At 39.9% G+C, this 18,600-nt stretch overlaps 1 protein-coding gene across 1 annotated transcript in view; it reads left to right on the top strand.

Annotated features, from left to right (window-relative positions):
• Positions 1 to 1,668: 1,668 nt before the first annotated feature.
• rap1gap2a (RAP1 GTPase activating protein 2a) overlaps positions 1,669 to 18,600 on the top strand; it is a 136,289-nt gene continuing 119,357 nt past the window's right edge. Inside the window, exon 1 of the mRNA XM_085794859.1 lies at positions 1,669 to 1,782. Coding sequence (XP_085650985.1) covers positions 1,742 to 1,782 — 41 coding nt within the window. The 5' untranslated portion in view covers positions 1,669 to 1,741. The remainder of the gene's footprint in view (positions 1,783 to 18,600) is intronic.

The raw sequence follows: 18,600 nt of genomic DNA on the forward strand, positions 1-18,600 counted from the left end.
AAACAGCAACCAGCCAGCAGTAACTGCTTTCTGGCTTTGTATTGCTGCCGAGGATGCAGGCTTAGGCTTGGAAAATCCATAGAAAATCCCTGGGCTCTATAGAAGCTGTCATCCCCAGTTATGACACATTCACATCTTATCATATAGCAGATCATAACTACACAAAGAAAATCCAGACTCAGGGTTGCAATTCGGAGCGTGTCAATATTCCCCACTTGGTGTTAAGTAGGTAAAATGACCATGAAGCCTCCGTGACGAACATCTAAATAATAATAATCAAGTAATGCATTTGTTTTACCATTTTAAATGTGTAATTTGTTTGTAGATGATTTCACTTGCTGCTCGTTAGGTTATATGATGCAAGCACTATGTGTCTAATGGTGTGAACACTCTTTGCTTGTTCTTTCCATTTTGCCGACACTGTGTGAATCATGGATGTATTATTAGAGCAGAGAAAAAGCTAAGCAGACGCCTAAGGAAGGAGTGCTATATCATGTGAAAGCTAGCTGATGAAATAGCTGCAGCTAGCATTGGCTCAACCTAAAACTGACTGTATATGTACCGTATGTATTCTCCCTATAGCAGCTATGAAAGAAGAAAAAAATCTTGGTAATTCAGTGGGTAATTCCAATGAACTGAGTCACTATCTGAAACAAAACCTAGCTTAATTCAAGCTTAAGCTATAAGTCACTATACTGTATCTCAATAATAGGCTATATTTTAAGGATCAAATCATTCATTTTTTAAATTAATTTTAATGTATTGTAGATACTAATGTAAGATCAACTGTCAATTAAAGCTGTAAATTATGAACTTAAAGTTTATTCTTTCTTAAGACTGAATAAGAAACCTAAAGGAGCTCATTATGGATACTGTGTTTTCTGCCTGAATGCTGTGCAGTCTAGACAAAACATGTGTAGTGTCTGGTTGTTGTTTTTTTGGATGTTGTTTGGTTTCACAGTGATGATTTCTCCAGGTAAAATAAGCAGCTTAAAAGGGCTTAAACTGAATTCATTACAACCGTTCTGCCTCGCAACCCACTGCTTTCTTTTTTATTATTATTATTATTACTGTTCGCTGTAGTAGCTAGCAAAGGTTATGCTCATGTCAGGACCTGAAATTAGATTTTCAGATTTGGCTTTTGTGTTCACAGAAAATAATGATGGAGTACTGAAAGTATCCGTCTCTGACCTTTGTCAAACCCAACGTGATGCCGCTGTCAGCACCGAGGATGAGTAGAGAGCTCATCTTGCCCCCGGGTCGTGGTCTTTTAACTTTTTCTGCGCCCTATAGCTCGCCTCCTCCTTTCCTCCCTCCCTCCCTCCTCCTCCTCCCTTATTAATTTCCTTTTTCTTCCTTCTGCCTCCTTTAATCCTCCAGTCTGTCTTTTCTGCCTCTGCCAATAAATTTCCTGCCCTTCTCAGCTTGACTTTCTCTTTCGTCTCTCTTTTACTCCCTCTGTCTTAAAAGGCTTTAGAAGGAGTTTAGGCGTATCCCTCTCCATGGTAACAACATCTCCCATTCTCACACACACACACATTTTCTCGCTGTGTCTCATCTCATAATTCTGCCCTACCCTGTGCTTTATCGCTGTACCCTCCCCCTATATGCACTCCCTCTCCCCCTACTCTCTCTCTATCTCTCTCTGTCTCTCTCTCTCTCTTACACACATTGACTCAACCTCTCCTGCTCTGGCAGCTGGTCCACTGCTAATGCTGCTGCACCGTCTTCTGACTGCGAGATGTTCACCCCAGCTTGTAAAGCATCTGCAGGGGAGCCGAGGTAAGGCTTTCACACTTGTTACCTCTGGTAGTAGAAACACACCAGACAAAAAAATGTTACTGCTGCTGCTGCTGACAACAGCAAACTGGAAGCCAAATGACTGATGGGAAAAGCGAGTGAGTCTGTGTGTGTGTGTGAGGGAGAGAGAGAAAGAGAGTGTGTGTATGTGTGTGTCTGTGTGTTGATTTATGTGAGAACTCTCCAGCTGTTGTAAGGAGCGGGTGTGAGTTACAGGTTAGGTGTGACACTTGTGATCTGCACGCGCACACACTCAATCAAATGAAGTGGAGATTAATTTATGAGGTTATTTGTCCTCCCTGTTATCTTAAACTTGAGGAAAATGTTGTGTGTGTGTGTATGTGTTTGGTGGGGTTGGGTGGGGGGGGTATATCTATCCTATATTGTGTGCGTGTGTGTGTGTGTGCATGTCTGAGTGTGTAGTTGCTGCGAGAGAGCCACTGGGAGCCTGGTGGCACGCAAAGTGTCTGTCTTGTAATGCTGCAATGGTGCTGCATTGTCAGGTTATACGCTGCTCCATTCTCTGACAGTTTATGACAACATGTTGTGTTTATGTGCCCTGGTGTGTGCGTTTGTGTGAATGTGTCTGTGTGTGCATTTGATTGCGAGGGGGGGGGGGGAGTTAGGTTATGAAGTTAGGTTTGGTTTCTGCATATGTGGGTGGGTTGGTGGATACAAATATTTATCATTTGTTTTCATAAATGCAATGCAAAACACTGCTTTCCAGCCAGAGGAGGAAATTGAGGGCAAGTAAGAATATCATACATGTAGCCTATAAATATACATAAATTCATACATATACAAGTCTAAAACATTTCTTTATGTATTATTTGTAGTAGTAGTGGTAGTAGTAGTAGTGTTATTACAGAAAGATGAATAAAATAACATACAAATGTGAGTAACACGTAATGTGTTCTGAACTGTGTGTGAGCCAAAGGGTAAATGTCTTCATGCACGCATGCATTTTCCAGCATGTGTGTATGTATGTGTGTGTGTGTGTGTGTGTGTGTGTGTGTGTGTGTGTGTGTGTGTGTGTGTGTGTGTGTGTGTGTGTGTGTGTGTGTGTGAGCCAGTGGGGATTCATTCATGTTCATGTGCTCATATACAGCAGTACAGTAGATGGTGAATGTGTGTGATGTGTGCGAGCAGAGTTCCCCCCTGAGGAAACACGGTCCCTGGTACTGCATGCAGTGCACTGGGAGGCAAGGGGAGATTATTTGATTCATGAGTGTGTTTCCCCCCTGGAGGAAGCACTGTGTGTATGATGATAATAGCAGACACTAAACATCTTCCAAGATGTATAGTAAGAGAGATTAATGTTTTTCATTTACTCCTTCACCCTCAGTCAGAAGGAGGCTGAGATCTACCAGCATCAGACGATAAAATGTGGCGTCGACTTTTAAGTATCGCTGCAGATATGAACTAATGAGGTGCAGGAAAGCAGGAATTCACTTCTTTTTTCTAAATAGACTTCAACTTAATTTTTTTTTTCTTTAATGGAAACGGGCAATAGCATATATAATGTATACACTGACAATACACTAACCAAAACAGACAAACAGAAAACAAAGGAAAGAACAAACCTCACGACATAATAAAACTGGACCAAAACAGGACAGAAAAGTGAAAACAAAACAAAAATAAAAACAAAAACGAACAACTACAACAAAAAGGGATGTAAAACTACTAAAATTAGAGTAACTACTTACTCAAACCTAAGTTTTTCCCATTTTTTGTCATGCATTTCCACCTTATCTTGATTTGTTGCGATAATTTTCTCCAAAAGAAATTGGCGACGCGCTGTATTTCTAAAATAAACTAAGTTCAAAAATGTTTTTGTTTGGGTCTTAAATATAAATATATACTTCAACTTAAAATTTGTTCTACACATAAAAAGTTGAACCCATAAGCAAACAAAAAGAGAAAACATCTTTCCTTCCTTTCTCTTCATGGTATATTCAAGGGTTTCATCTCTGTTTGGTTTGGTATAGGCAGTATTTTCTGGTGGATGATGCTGCTAATAATCGAAACATCACTCAACAAGTCAGTTCACTGACTTCATGCATCTTCTCTCTGACACTGTTACTTCAGTTTTACATAAGCAGGTAACATTATCCCAAAAATGCAATTTGTGGCCCTCGTGAATGCTGTTCAGGATATCTATGAGAAGATCGCTTGAAAAATTTAGTACGTATTTTCTGTTCTAATCACCTTCAATGACATAAAAAGTAAATTTCTGTCTTTAGTAGCGTAGCTCATGTGATATTTTTTGTATTTGTTTGCTCATAGGGCAGTTTTCAGTCTGTCGATCACGTCACGATCCGTCATCGTGTTGTGCTTCATGTGGAGCTTCGCCTTCATCCTGGAGCCTTATAAACTATAAACGGTCTTCGACTGCTGACTTCAGACTATTTACCTTTTTGAGCTTTCTAAATCACGCTCTTGCGAACCAAGAAAAGCCAAAAGAGCCTCTTGACACTGCAGCCCTCCGACTAAAGAGGCTTGACAAATCGCAGTTCTGCAGCGTGGAGTGGACGGCCGGTCCTGTTGTCAGCTCTGTGTACAACTACCCACCGCTGATTCCTGCTCAAAATAGATGGCGGGCTAATCTGCTCCTCGCAGGTGTACTAGTCGATTCAGGATTTGTCCCACTTACTTAAATGTGTGTACGTATAGAGCATGCACACAGATATATACGCTCACACAAACTGTCCATGCGTGTGCTCATATGAATATTTATGCCACCAGTGTCAAAGGAAGGAAAAACCTTCAGAAGGGGATGCCTTTATGTTTTACCCTTCAATATGAATCACTATGGTTATCTGTTTCCCCCACTTGTTTTTTACTTTGAGTGATTTTTTTTCATCTTGCCCACGCTCTCTCTTCCTCTCTATCATCTTTTTTGTCCTTATTGTGACTCAAGTAGACCACTCGAGCACTGATAAAAGTCAATTAGGCTTACCACTCAAAGAAAACTGCACAGCCCATATCTTCTGCCCTCACACCTCTCCTCTCCTCTCATCTCATCTCTTCCTTCCTTTGCTCGTCATTAACCATCGTTCATTAATCCACCCTCAGTCTGTCAACACTTCTCACTTTCCGCATTCCCTCCCTCCCTCCTTCCCTCTCTCTTGCACCTCCACCTTCTGTCACATATGCTCCTCTGGTCGTTAAGTTTCATTCCCAGTCACATCTCATCTGACTGTGGATCATTACGCATACCGCTGCATGCAGTCGTTTTTTATTCTCTCTTTGGCTCGATCTGATTTCACACCAATTCTGTCTTTTTTGTCTTTGGTTGCTTCACCTGCTTTGGTGACGCAATCAATGCAAACTTTGATAAAGTGACATGAGTCACCGCAGCAGACTGCAGAAAGAGAGAGAGAGAGAGAGAAAGGGGATTTGCTTTAAATGTCTGCAGCTTGTTTGTATTTTTGTGTGTTTCCATTAACCTGGAAATACAACTGTGCTGGGAAATTGCTATGTTCACATAGTATATCTGATTAAATTGTTTCTGCAGTTGCCCCTGTGGGTGTTTCTTATTGTGTTTGCAGGAACTCTGTGTAGCTCTTTATATCCACCACAGAGCTGCAGCGAAGGGGAAGTAGCTACTATACGTGAATTAAATGGATGTTTTTCAGTGATCAATGTCGTCTGGAAGAATGAACAACGGGAGAGAAGAGGGCTGCAGGCACCGTAGAGGCCGTGGGTGGAGGAGGTGCAGTGTGTGTGTGTGTGTGTGCGTATATGTCGCAGCTTTTTAATTTGTGTGCATGAATGTGCACACGTGTCAGCATGCGAGTGTGTGTCTGTGTGCTTGTGTGCATGAGCCTATTAGCGCTGTGCGTTTCTATCCGTGGTTGTCTGTGATTCTGTGAGTGTGTGATCTGGAGGAGTGGGTGTATGGGTGGGCTTGCTGTCACTTTCGCTGAAATCCACCAACAGAGAGGAAAACTATAGGGGGGGAGAAAGACATAAAAATAGAATGCAAACAAGTGGAAGGTTTAATGAAGAGTGATAGATTGAGGATTATAGACGAAGAGCAAAAGGAAGCTGTCAGAGGGGAAAGAAGTGAAATGAAAAACGAGGAAGTGAAATGAATGGAAGAAAAAGAAAAGACTACATCACAGTATACTTTCATTTACTCCAGCAAGACTAATGGCTCCCAGCGATGGAAGATCTAAAAGCACAGAGAAAGCATAAGTTGATTAGAAGGGGGATTGCTTTATCGTTCACTCACTTAAACAATTCATTTCATTCACTCATTGCTATGTTTTATTGATTATCAATACAGAGCTCCTTTATTTGACATATATATATCCTGTGCAGATGATACAGATGTAACATTAAAGGGACAGCTCAAACAAAATTCAAATTGCACTCATTATCTACTCATCCTCATGTCGACTAAGGGCTGGGAGAAGTTTCAGAGTCCTCCGTGGCTTCTCTGAGTTACAGGGGGTCTCGGCGTAGCAGTGCATGTCCATATTTACGGTTGCAAATGGATACCAACTGTCTTCGTAACAAAAAGACACACCAAAAAACATCCAAATACCTCCATGCTGCTCGTATGTAATGTCTGTCTTGTATTGAAGCCCCGAAATGCAAAATTGTTCCGAAAAAAAATTTAATAAGTCTATATTTCAAGCTTGCTTGTAGCGGAAGCTCCTCTTCCCGGTTCGTCTCGCGACAGACGGAAATTACATACGAGCAGCATGGAGGTATTTGGATGTTTTTTGGTGTGTCTTTTTGTTACGAAGAGAGTTGGTATCCATTTGCAACCGTTATATGGACATGCACTGCTACGCCGAGACCCCCTGTAACTCAGAGAAGCCACGGAGGACTCTGAAACTTCTCCCAGCCCTTAGTCGACATGAGGGTGAGTGGATAATGAGTGCAATTTGAATTTTGGGTGAACTATCCCTTTAAGGTAAAGATAATAATAAATAGATTTTCTCAAAGTCATAGCAATGGAAGACCATTTATTGTAACACTAAATAAGTGCTATCTCGTCCTCCTACCATTTCTCCCCCACTTTAGAGACAAAATAATGTACTTTTTAATCCATGACATTTAATCATCAGACGCGGCAGATGGTTTGTTACCCAGAACCATCTGGGGACGGCTTCATTGGAAACTTGATGGAAAAGGGCAGGTGCCTTCAAAAACATTTGGCAGGTGATTGGACAAACCATCTGTCTGTCACTGTTTCCATCAAGAGGCAAACTTCAGCCTTCAGTCATGATATGAAAGTCAGAGCGCGTTGGAAAATCAAACTCATGCCAAAGAGCTCAAATGTCTCATTCCTTGGAGAAATGTCTTCAGTGAGAAATCGAGCGACCTCGTCATGAGGTTATTACATTTATTCCAGTAGAATGATTTAGACGTACTTTGCAGCTGCATTATACAATATGATCATATAGTGTATAATTCAGAGACACAGGATAGAGTGCCGAATAGGTATATAAGATATTCCTCCTCATGTGATGATGCATTTTTGTATTTTTGCTTCAGGCTCATGATATTGAAAAGTAGATCAGTCAACAGTCAAGTGAGCAAATGTGCTTTTTTTTTTTTTTTTTAATCTCAGATGAACACCTTGCTTGATTTCCACGAATCTTTATCTTGCGTCTTGTTGAAGTTGGCGGTCATGATTTCAAAGGAGGAAAGATGGTGGATGCTCTTTTTTTGATATACTATGTTCCTGTCATCTGAGACTGGAAATAGCCCGAAGCCTCATCAAGGATACATTGCTGGTTTATAATTTGTTTTCAGCATTGCAATGCAAGTGCAATGAACGTGACTATCTGTAATCAACAGAAGATTTGTCTCAAGTGTGTCGAGTGTGTGGTCAACATATGTTTAATGGACAAGTATGGGCGAGTACATGCATGAGATTTATGTCTTAATTATGCAGCGGACGTGCTTGTAATTTGTTAATTTTTAATTTCTCTTTGAGAAAGGATTGAGTGCACACTTCATAGAGTTGTCTTCAATAACGGACACGCATGCACTTACACAAGAAAAAAGCATATCAATCATGTTGCAACATTTACTTTTATTTCTAGCACCACTAAGAAGTGGAAAGCAATATCATATTGTTACAGTCGACAGTGTTACTGAAAGTTGATTGTTCTGACTGGAAACATGTGGTTTTCTGTCTGGTCCCCCAAAATGTTTTCATTCTGCTCCCATATTTGTGAAAATGAGTCATGAAAGACGAAATGACGCGCAGGGCCTTAAGGACCAGAGAACAATCTCCTCATATCTTCCCTCTGTGACTGTGCATACAGTCTGTGTTTTTATGTGCCTTCTGATTTGTGTGTGTTTGTGTGCAATTTAGCGTTCAGAGCAGCAGATGGATGATATTTCTCCCATCGGCCCATGTGGTGTTTTCAAACAACTATATAGAAGTCTCATCACGAATGTTTAATTACTCTTATTATCCCAACATCACAATTTAATTATGTGTTGAGTTTACGATATCATGTGTTTTCCTGTATTTAGAATTGAGTTACGGTGTCTCATAATCATCAGACTGGATCAACAAGATTTATTCAGAGGTATCATAGTCTACGTCAGTATTATTATGATAGTTTCCTCTTTTGTGATGTCTGCTCTTCTCCATTACCTAACTTGTTTTAGTAGGTGAATTGTTTAAGGGACACGTACAACAACCTTTGATCTTTAAAGATGGGATAATGGTTTTTATTTAATTCAAATAAGATTCAGCTGCTATGATGATTGTTAACTCATCCCTTATGCAAACATCCGTCTTTTACTTTGAAGTCAACAGAAAAAAAATATCATAATTAATGAAGTGGTGATCCTCAGACAAAAGCTGCACTTTACCAATTTGTATAACCTTATTAAAAGAATCGTTGAGATTCATTTGGAAATTAGTTTTGCAGTCGTTCAGTATGCAGGTTTGGTCTCTCTGAGTGTGTGTTGTAATAGATGGTGATGGATGCGGTTGAGACAGGAGCCATTAAAGCTCTGTCTCTAAATCAGCAACCCTCCTGGCAAACCTCATATGACTAAGTAACCTATTAGAGACACAGGAGGGAGAGATGGATGACGGAGAAGAGAGAGGTCTCTCACGTCTGTCGGGGTGTATATCACCCCCTGGGTATCCATCTAATGACTAAATACCTTATTACATGGTGGGGAAAGAGAGAGGAAAGAGCCAGCTAGGAAGGAACAAAAGTAATAAAGATGGAAACATAATGTGTCGCAGAGTCTCGCTGCTATTGGGCAACAGGGAGAAAGTTATTGAGGATGAGATGAGAGACTGAAACAAAAATGGAAAAAAATGGTTTGATGGGAGAGAAAAGATGATGAGACAGGACCAAAGACATGCTGCATCGCTGTGCATATTAGACGATACATAAACAGACACCTCCCATATTTTTTTTCTTACTGGTAGTTTGAAAATGTGTTTATTTGGATAAAACCCCTTGAGATGTACCATCGTAGTGGCATCAGGCCATTCAGATATGTTTAGACACGCTCTGGACAGCTTTATTGGAACGACTTTCTGCTAAAGAAATAGTCCCTGCAATGCTATTGCTAGATACTGAATCATCCATTTTTTGGGAAAGCTGCATTACTCTTAAATTTTAAATGTGTTTTTTTGACATGTCAAAATCCTGGTAAATGGGAAAATATAATTATATGATGCAAGTCAACTGTTCCTTTTTATGTACGTATGTCTGCTACAGTATCTTAAGGATTAATGTGGATTAAGAGGATTAATATAACAAGAGATTTAAAAGGGGGTGACTCCAAATTTCAAGTTTGGTTTCATGTATTTTTTTTGGAATTCAGATGTTGAATTTGTTTTATGCACATGAAGAACTGTGAAAACAGTAGATTCACTGATTTAATGCTGTGTTGAGTCGCTGTTTAATTTTGCCTTGGCACAATCTTTCTCTCTCTCACCTCTCTCCCACATACATACACACACACATGCCTGCCAAAAGTGCAAAGATACACACCTTCTTGTCCTCCGCACTCCCAAAAATGTATCACTGCTCTTTTCTGAGTTAAACTTGTTTCCACAGTAACTCAAGAGATGGAGGAGTGTCAGGAAAAAGGCAATTACCTCTGCTGTCCACGTCTGGCACTGGACCTGTCACATTGAACAAAGTAGATGTGACATCTGACACTGATTACTAAAGATATTTTTGAAATTGCTAGTGGCACACGGGCACTTTTTGTGCAAATTGCAGCCTGGTCCACTTACATAGAAACACCTGCTTTAATAACCTCATTAAGCTACAACATAACATGCACCATGTTGTGAAGAATAAACTGACTCATGCCATCAATGTGAATTAGATTGCAAATCAGAAATCAAAACTTCAATCTTGACTAGTGTTAGGTAAGATATGAAAAATATGTAAATGTCTGCTTCAATTTTACTTTGAATGGACACGCTTATTCCCGTGCAGCTGAGCCTATAGGAGAGACAATACCAGATTGTATCTACCATTGTGATGTGATGACACATTTAGTTTGTTATATTGCTGACACAAGCACGTCTTCAACCTGGTAATGAGTCTGTTTAGTATTTAATCTGTACTGGTTGGCCCTTATTTTGTTGATTAGGTTTGTAGAAGCTGTGTTTCAGAATCACTACAGTGTTTCAGACGGAGAGGGTCCTCAGATCAACACATCAATTACAACTCACCAGACTATAGCTTTGTTCTTGAGCCTGAGAAGGGAAAAATAATGTCTTTAATATAATGTAATAATAATGTCCTTGCATTTCTCAAACTGTGTTACCTACTTTTCAAACTAGCACATCTAGGTTTAGTTAGCACCACATGTAATGATGTTACACTGGTCTTGACAGTTCTTCTAATCCTGTTTTACGAAGCAGCGCTGACAACAAGCTGCAGACTCAGGAGTTGAATGTCATGCTGTTTGTGGAAGAGAAGTAGTAGAAATTACACTGTGTTCATGACACCCAACCCACTTAACCAATTTCAGTGGTTACACCAGTTTCACATTTTAGGTCATTGCTGATGTGCTGAATTCAAAACAGGGAGGTGACACGAGGACGAGAGTGTGAAACCAAAAAGAAAATCTCAAATATGATGAACTGAAGCTAACGATCGTCAGCTGGTATCGACTCCAGCCTCCCTGTAACCTCCCCTGATAACAGTATAGCTGATGGATCTATACTTATGTACAACCGAGTATCAGGGCCACATTTAGACTTTTTTTCCCCACAGACTTTGAGAATAAAGTCATAGTTTTACGAGAATAAAGTCTTAATATTATGCGAAAAAGTCATAATAATACGGGAATTAAGTCATAGTTTTACAGAATAAAGTCATAATATTAAGAGAATAAAGTCATAATATGTTAACCTGTTGTTTTAGAGGAGGAAAGTTGTTAAAGGGATAGTTTAACATTTTGGCAAATTGGCCCATTGCCATAATCCCTATAGTTTTAGGAGAAGGTTCGTTATTTTTAATTGTTGGTGCAAGCTATTTTTAGAATAGCGGAGCAGAGTGGCGAGATGCTCCTAGCTACGCTACAGAGGCTAATGGGATTTCTTAGTTTCCCTCATCAAACTTAGTTAGTTAGTTAATTGTGGACATATCGGACATGTTAAAAACTCATCAAATACACAATCCAACAACTCCAAAACGCTTTTGTGGACAAGTTGTGACCTGCACATTCACCACGCTATGAGATAATATCTGAACATTACGAAACAGAGTTGTTTTCGAGGAAAATGCTTGCTGAAAAACTGTCCCCAATGGGAATACACATCAGCAGTTTTGCATGAATTTACCTCGAAAACAACTCAGTCTTGTGACGTTATATTATTATCACATAGCGTGTTGAATGGGCAATGAGCCCATTTGCCAAAATGTTGAACTATTCCTTTAGAATGAGGGCCGTGGAGCATTTTGTGAAGTTGTTGCCTACTCCAGTATGGTTTCACAGCCCCATTATGTAGTTTTTCGACTTTAAAATAATGTTTGTAAACTCACTGAAGTGGTAGAAAAATGGTTAATAGGATGAATCGTGTCCCCGCTGCAGCCTGAGCGGGGTCGTCACTGCAACTGCACTATTTAACTTTCCTGTGTGGATAGGAACACTGTGGTAATATTATGACTTGATTCTCGTAAAACTATACTTTATTCTTGAAGTCTGTTAAAAAAAATGTTCCAGCGTGGCCGTATATACTCCGGTATGAGCATTAGCAGTAGTTAATCAATTGTTGTGTAGATGCATCATCCTTTTACACATTAATCAAGAACAATGTAATCTTCTCGTTTGTGTGTAATCAAAGGATGAACGTTATTCTCTGAGTCTATAGCAACATGATGTAGCTAATTTATATTCAAGATTCATGATTTTTTTATTGCCATTATGCATACATGTAACGAAATGTCCTTTGGTTACTCTCGCCACTCAAACAAAAGAAAAACACACCATAATATGCTTGAGTTTGTGCAATAATTCTTATAGTGCTCTTACTTTGGTGGATTTATGAGGTGTATGTATGTGCTATGTTGTGGGACATGTGCAATATGTGTTATGTTATGGAATATGTGCAATACTGGTATGTCTTGTGTTTGCTGGGTTGGTATGGCTGAGGTGTGTTGTTTTTTTGTCATTGTGGCCATCAAGGCATTTATGGCGCAGCTACAGAGTCCAAGACAAATTTCCTTGAACGGGACAATAAAAGTTTATCTTATCGTATAAATATGATAAAAAATATACAGTATATATAAAATGAATCTTTTGTGCAATAAGCAGAACAAGAATAACATTGGAAACAATTGAAAAAATGGCATAGCAGCGGATCGATGTCATGGCCAAAGTGCAGGATGGTGCACACACATGCCAAGTTTACTCTGAGCAAAACAAGCTCAGTCTCCAGTTATGTGCATCCAGTATTCGTGCTTTCACCATCTCATGGCCCTTCAGGCTCGGTGCATACATGGGGTCAGTGAGAAAAATGATCTCACACAAACAAGGTTTCAGACCAACCTATATGGTTTAGACATCCATGATCAATACAGCAATCATGAGCATTGCTTTCACAGACTCGGAGGCTCCAAGGGAGTTTTGTGATTGATATGGAGACTGTAAAAATTGCAAAATGAACAACAAGACCTCAATATTGCAAAATAATGAACACGGCAGAGTCGGAGGAAGCTGTAATGTATTTGGTCAATTTTCTAGAGTGCTTTCTTTCACTTACCTCAGCCGCTGGAAAAAAACACAAAAGAAAAAGAAAATTGGAAAATAAGCATATATTGTATGTTTCTCCAGGAATGCTTTGTTTAAACCAACATAAACTAATTCATTTTATTCCACCGTGAGCAGCATGATAAGCTCTAAACACGACATTTACATAATGAGCTTTTGAGCTGATATGATGAACGTGTTATTACAGTCCATAGGCACTAAGGTAGTTTTTTCATTCTGTTTTTGTCTTTTCTTTTTTTATATAAATGCTCTCCTACATCCACTAGTTTGGTATTCAGCATTTACCATACATTTGGTTTAACGTCATGAGCGAGTTCCATTATTCCTTTAAAAGAATAAACACCGTGGTTAATAACAGTATTTGTCCAAATTCTTTACACAATAAAAACGTGTTATGTTCATTTGTGTCTGCCACAGGATTCTCCTCCTATTGTTGTGCAGTAAGAAGTAAAAAACGCATTAGAGCGTAGAAGCTGAATCTACTGCATTTTTTGCTGAATTGATACGATTGTTTTCAATTGGCCTGTTGTGAAAATGGTGATTGCAATGGGTTTTTACCAGTTCTCTCTCTAAACCACTAGAGGGGGAGTTAAGTCTGCGCTCAGAGCTGTCACAGTGGGGCTTTTACAGTATAAGTTTTATTGAAGTGCAGTTGCAGACTAGTGACAAATCAGAAAACTACAATGCCATAGCAGTACAGATAAGTATTAACTTATTTAATTTCTGCCTATTACAGTGTTTCGACCATAGCAGACGCATGTATAAAAGGTATAAACATCGGGTAAATTCAGTTTAATGAGAAGATAATGAATGAAGTTGGTAGAATAAGATGATGGCTATGATATGATGATTTTTTTTTTACATATGCCGTTTATGTGTCTTTCTCTTATTGTGTAACCACAGTCAACATATTTTCAGCTACAGTATACCACACCCTGACTTTTCTTAGAGGGTATAGTTTCTGATGATCAGGGACATGGATAAACCTCTCAAACCATTTTGTTTCTCGCAGTATAAAAGGAAGTGAGAACCTGTCTCCACCTCTTTCGTGACAAAGTGAATACAGCCTTTGCTTGTGTGAGGCATTGATGGTCAGTTTCTGTGCTATAGTGCATTTTTTGGCCACAATATTTTTGCCACAGTCAGTGTTCCCGGGTACAAGCAGAATTTGAATTGACTTTGTGATTTTGAGGGTTTGCTCCAATATTTGATCTAATTTCCTTTTTTTGTTTTGAGATGATTTGGCCGGGCCGGATTGTTTGGTGTCTCAGATGAGAATCCCCTCTCTGCCAGCTGATCCTGAAGCTCTGTCAAACACAAACACAAACACAAACACAAACACACACTCACGCCACAGCTTCAGGATCGGCTTTGTTCCACTCTTGGCACTGTAGGGACTTGTACTGGTATGAGTGCTGGTCGCTAGATTGGAGGTTGTTCATAATACCTTGCTTTCTGAACTGGGTATTGATTGGCCCCGCTCTGGCCTGCATTCATTCATTATTGACTATTTGTCTGTGAATCATGAGTGTGTTTTAATTTTGCATGCAGGGCTTCCAGCAGATGTTTTTCACAGGTGGTGAGGTCTCGGCTGGTTAACTTGACCCCGCACGCACGTCATCATACATATAAGATTATTGGGTTTGTTGCTGAATTTCAAGTTTCAAGGCAATTAAAATCAAAGCAAAGCGTAAAGGACCTGAGATTTCAGGGTTAATGTGAAAATGAAACCGTTAACCTCATCAGAACATTTTTTTAGTTGCCCACTTTGTACAGTTAGAATAAAGGTGATCTATTTGGCTGTTTTAAGGCTTCTGTGTTGGATTGTGTTATTCCTGCGTGTTATTGTGTTAAGTGGACGACAATAGGCTTGATACCACAGACTTAAAGAGATATTCCGGCATAAATTTAACCCATGGTCCAACGCACCGTGACACCAAGTTAGACCGATTACCGAGTGAAGTAACGTTAGAGTCCAGCAGCTCAAGAATGAAAATGTGTGTGTATTACTCCATATAATGCAGCCAAAGTTCCTATACCTTGCCTATCAGTTTATTACGAAGGAGCATAGAGCCAGCCAGCCAAAAAAAAATAAAAAAATTCTGGCAAAAAACCAAAAACAAAAAATCTGGCAAAATAAAAAACAAATCCGGTGGGGGAAAAAAAAAATTATGGCAGATTTTTATTTTCTGATGGATTTTTTTTTTTTTTGCCAAATATTTTCTCCTGGTGGATTTTTTTTTTTTTGCCAGAATTTTTTTTTTCCCATGCCAGATTCTTTTTTTTTGGCTGACCCTAATAATCCTTTGTAGTTTATAAAAGTTATTATCGAGTGCTCATGGGGAAATGCGGGAGAGTCACTTTTTTTTTTTTTTTTTTTAATGAGCTTTATTGAAAACAGCTGTACATATAAACAGATGTACAAAGAACAGGGTTGTACGTACAATTATACAATAGAACATCAGACAGGACCAAGGTACGTTTTATCAGTCTGTTTTCTGGGAATAATTGACATAAGGAGAAACCAGAAACAAGCCGTTTTTTCGTTTTTTCGTTTTGAAAAAAAAAAACGGAAATCAAAATTTCAGTTCGTTTTCTCGTTTTTGGTTCTTATTTAACAAAACGACTTTACCACTCAATATTTTGTTTCCGTGGGTGGGCGGGTCCTAGTGTGCTTCCTTGCCCTGTGCCCTTCAAAATAAAAGTTCCTCAATTTAATAATGTCGACAAAAATATTACTGTAGGTTAGGCTACAGACACCAGCAGACATAGAGGACCCCATCACCCACAGCCAAGACTGACACGGCTTCAAATAACAATAATAGTAGGCTATTCATAATGAAAATGAGAACTTATGAAGTTATGATGACTTCAGTGTAGATGTTTAGCCACAAGGTGGCGCAGTTATTACACGAAGAGTAGATCTGAGGGCTTTACTACGACGGAGGCTCACAACATATCGTGTGTATTATTGAAAGCGAGGGGTGTGCCTATAGGCTAGTGAGTACAGAGTGTCTACTCTGTACAGTGACTGTACAGTAACTTCGTTCAATATAGATACTACTTCAAAGTGGCCATTTCACTCGTGGGGAGCGAGATTCACGCAACGCGTGAAATGTGAGTGACAGTGATCACAAACGAGAGCATTATGACTGACAGCTCACCTGGTAGAACAGCTCACTCATTAAGCTGAATCATCCTCTAGTGTGGGTTCGAGTCCCAGTTTAGGTTGTAACATTAATATGTGTTTTCTTTTCTCATCATCATTATGATCACATAAGGCTTAAGTTTGAGCAAATAAATGAGCAAATGAGCATTAATTCTCCGCCGGGCCGAGGCACCAACTTCCCTGCTTGTGTACATGTTTATAGGGATGTGAACGTGTACTTAAATATGTACACGTGTACACTGTGCATTTTCCTGGCCAGCACAGGTACCAGGAGACCAAGACCCCCTGTCATGTCGGTCCTCCACCCTTCCTGATCCGCTGCAAGTTGCAAGAGCCCCGCGGAGCCCAGTCTCTCCCTCCTCTCCCACACTTCAGCACCTGTCCTGGGCTGTCAGTCTGCAGGGAAGGCGCGTGTCATAAGCCGTTGCAGACAAATACGTACACAAGCAGGGAAGTTGGTGCCTCGGCCCGGCGGAGAATTAATGCTCATTTGCTCATTTATTTGCTCAAACTTAAGCCTTATGTGATCATAATGATGAAAAGAAAACACATTAATTAATGGTACAACCTAAACTGAGACTCGAACCCACACTAGTGGATGAATCAACTTACTGAGGGAGCTGTTCTACCAGGGGAGCTATCAGTCATAATGCTCTCATTTGTGATCACTGTCACTCACATTTCACGCGTTGCGTGAATCTCGCTACAGTACAGTATACTGTACAGTCTTTGTCACTGTACAGAGTAGACACTACACACGATATGTTGTGAGCCTCCGTCGTAGTAAAGCCCTCAGATCTACTCTTCGTGTAATAACTGCGCCACCTTGTGGCTAAACATCTACACTGAAGTCATCATAACTTCATAAGTTCTCATTTTCATTATGAATAGCCTACTATTATTGTTATTTGAAGCCGTGTCAGTCTTGACTGTGGGTGATGGGGTCCTCTATGTCTGCTAGTGTCTGTAGCCTACTAGCCTACAGTAATATTTTTGTCGACATTATCAAATTGAGGAACTTTTATTTTGAAGGGCACAGGGCAAGGAAGCACACTAGCCAATCAGAGGACCCGCCCACCCACGGAAACAAAATATTGAGTGGTAAATTCGTTTTGTTAAATAAGAACCAAAAACGAGAAAACAAACTGAAATTTTGATTTCCGTTTTTTTTTCCAAAACGAAAAAACAAAAAACCGGCTTGTTTCTGGTTTCTCCTTATGTCAATTATTCCCAGAAAACAGACTGATAAAACGTACCTTGGTCAGACAGGTGCTCCAATATCTATCAGTAATCATAAATAATAAATAAATCACAATAAAATAAGGTAATTATTAGCAATGTTAGTAAACATTCAATCGAAGGAAGGATAATAAATAAATGAACAAATAATATGACAGATGAAAAATAAATAAAAAAATAGAAAAAGGAAAGAAAAGGGGAATGCGGGAGAGTCACGTAAACAAGCGGGAGATTAGACGCGACGTCACACGCGAGGACGCCGTTCCTTGGAAGAGACTGTAACATAGTGAAGCAGACATCACAGAAGGGACAACACGGCTGAGAGTTTATGCAGTTTTACACGACTGGTTTCATTTCGATGGGCGCCCCTATCAGTTTGAGATCGAGTTTACTGAAGACAAACTGAAGGAAATGGAGGAGAATAGTGAAAGAGGGAGATCTGCCGGTGGCGGCTATGTGCTGGAAATTGAGGAGAAAAGTGAAAGAGGGGCAGCTGCGGTGGAGTCTAAATGCTGGAATCAAGTGGCCTGTCGGTGGCCGCTGAAACCAGATGTTTGTGCTGCCAGTCGGCCTCGGACGTGTGTTGTCAGTGCCTGGACTCTGTGCTGGACACGAAAAGTTGCTGCATAGCGTATAACTGGAGCAGAGTGGGTGAGTTGTTTTGGTCTCTTTTTAATAGAAACCAGGCTAAGATAACAGATGTTTGATGCCTCGTATTATGTGCTGGGACCCTGTTTGTATTGTCCCTATTTATCAAGCCTATTGTCTTCCACTTCACACAATAACACGCAGGGATAACACAATCCAACACAGAAGCCTTAAAACAGCCAATAGATCACTTTATTCACGACGCTGAAGTTAGCCTCCGATTCGCCAGCCTCCGATTCGGCACTTAAGGGGAAAGTTAAGAGGAAATTGACGTAATGAGCAGAGCGACTGTTTGTACAATGATTGCCTGGTTTTTGTGACACTTCCTGCTGTAAAAACATTTTAGACATTTTAGGTTAGTCATTAATTGTGCCTGACACCCGCTATTGTATTTGTGAAACGTTTATTTTATTTGTGAAAATGCTAAGGGGAGGTTTCACCGTTTTTGTTTGATACCTGCAGACCTCATTAGACCTGGTCCAGATCAAAAACCGCTTTGCCTAGAC

Source organism: Trachurus japonicus, chromosome 13 (genome assembly GCF_045865225.1).
Source record: "Trachurus japonicus isolate A0001 chromosome 13, Traja_1.0".
NCBI lineage: Eukaryota > Metazoa > Chordata > Actinopteri > Carangiformes > Carangidae > Trachurus > Trachurus japonicus.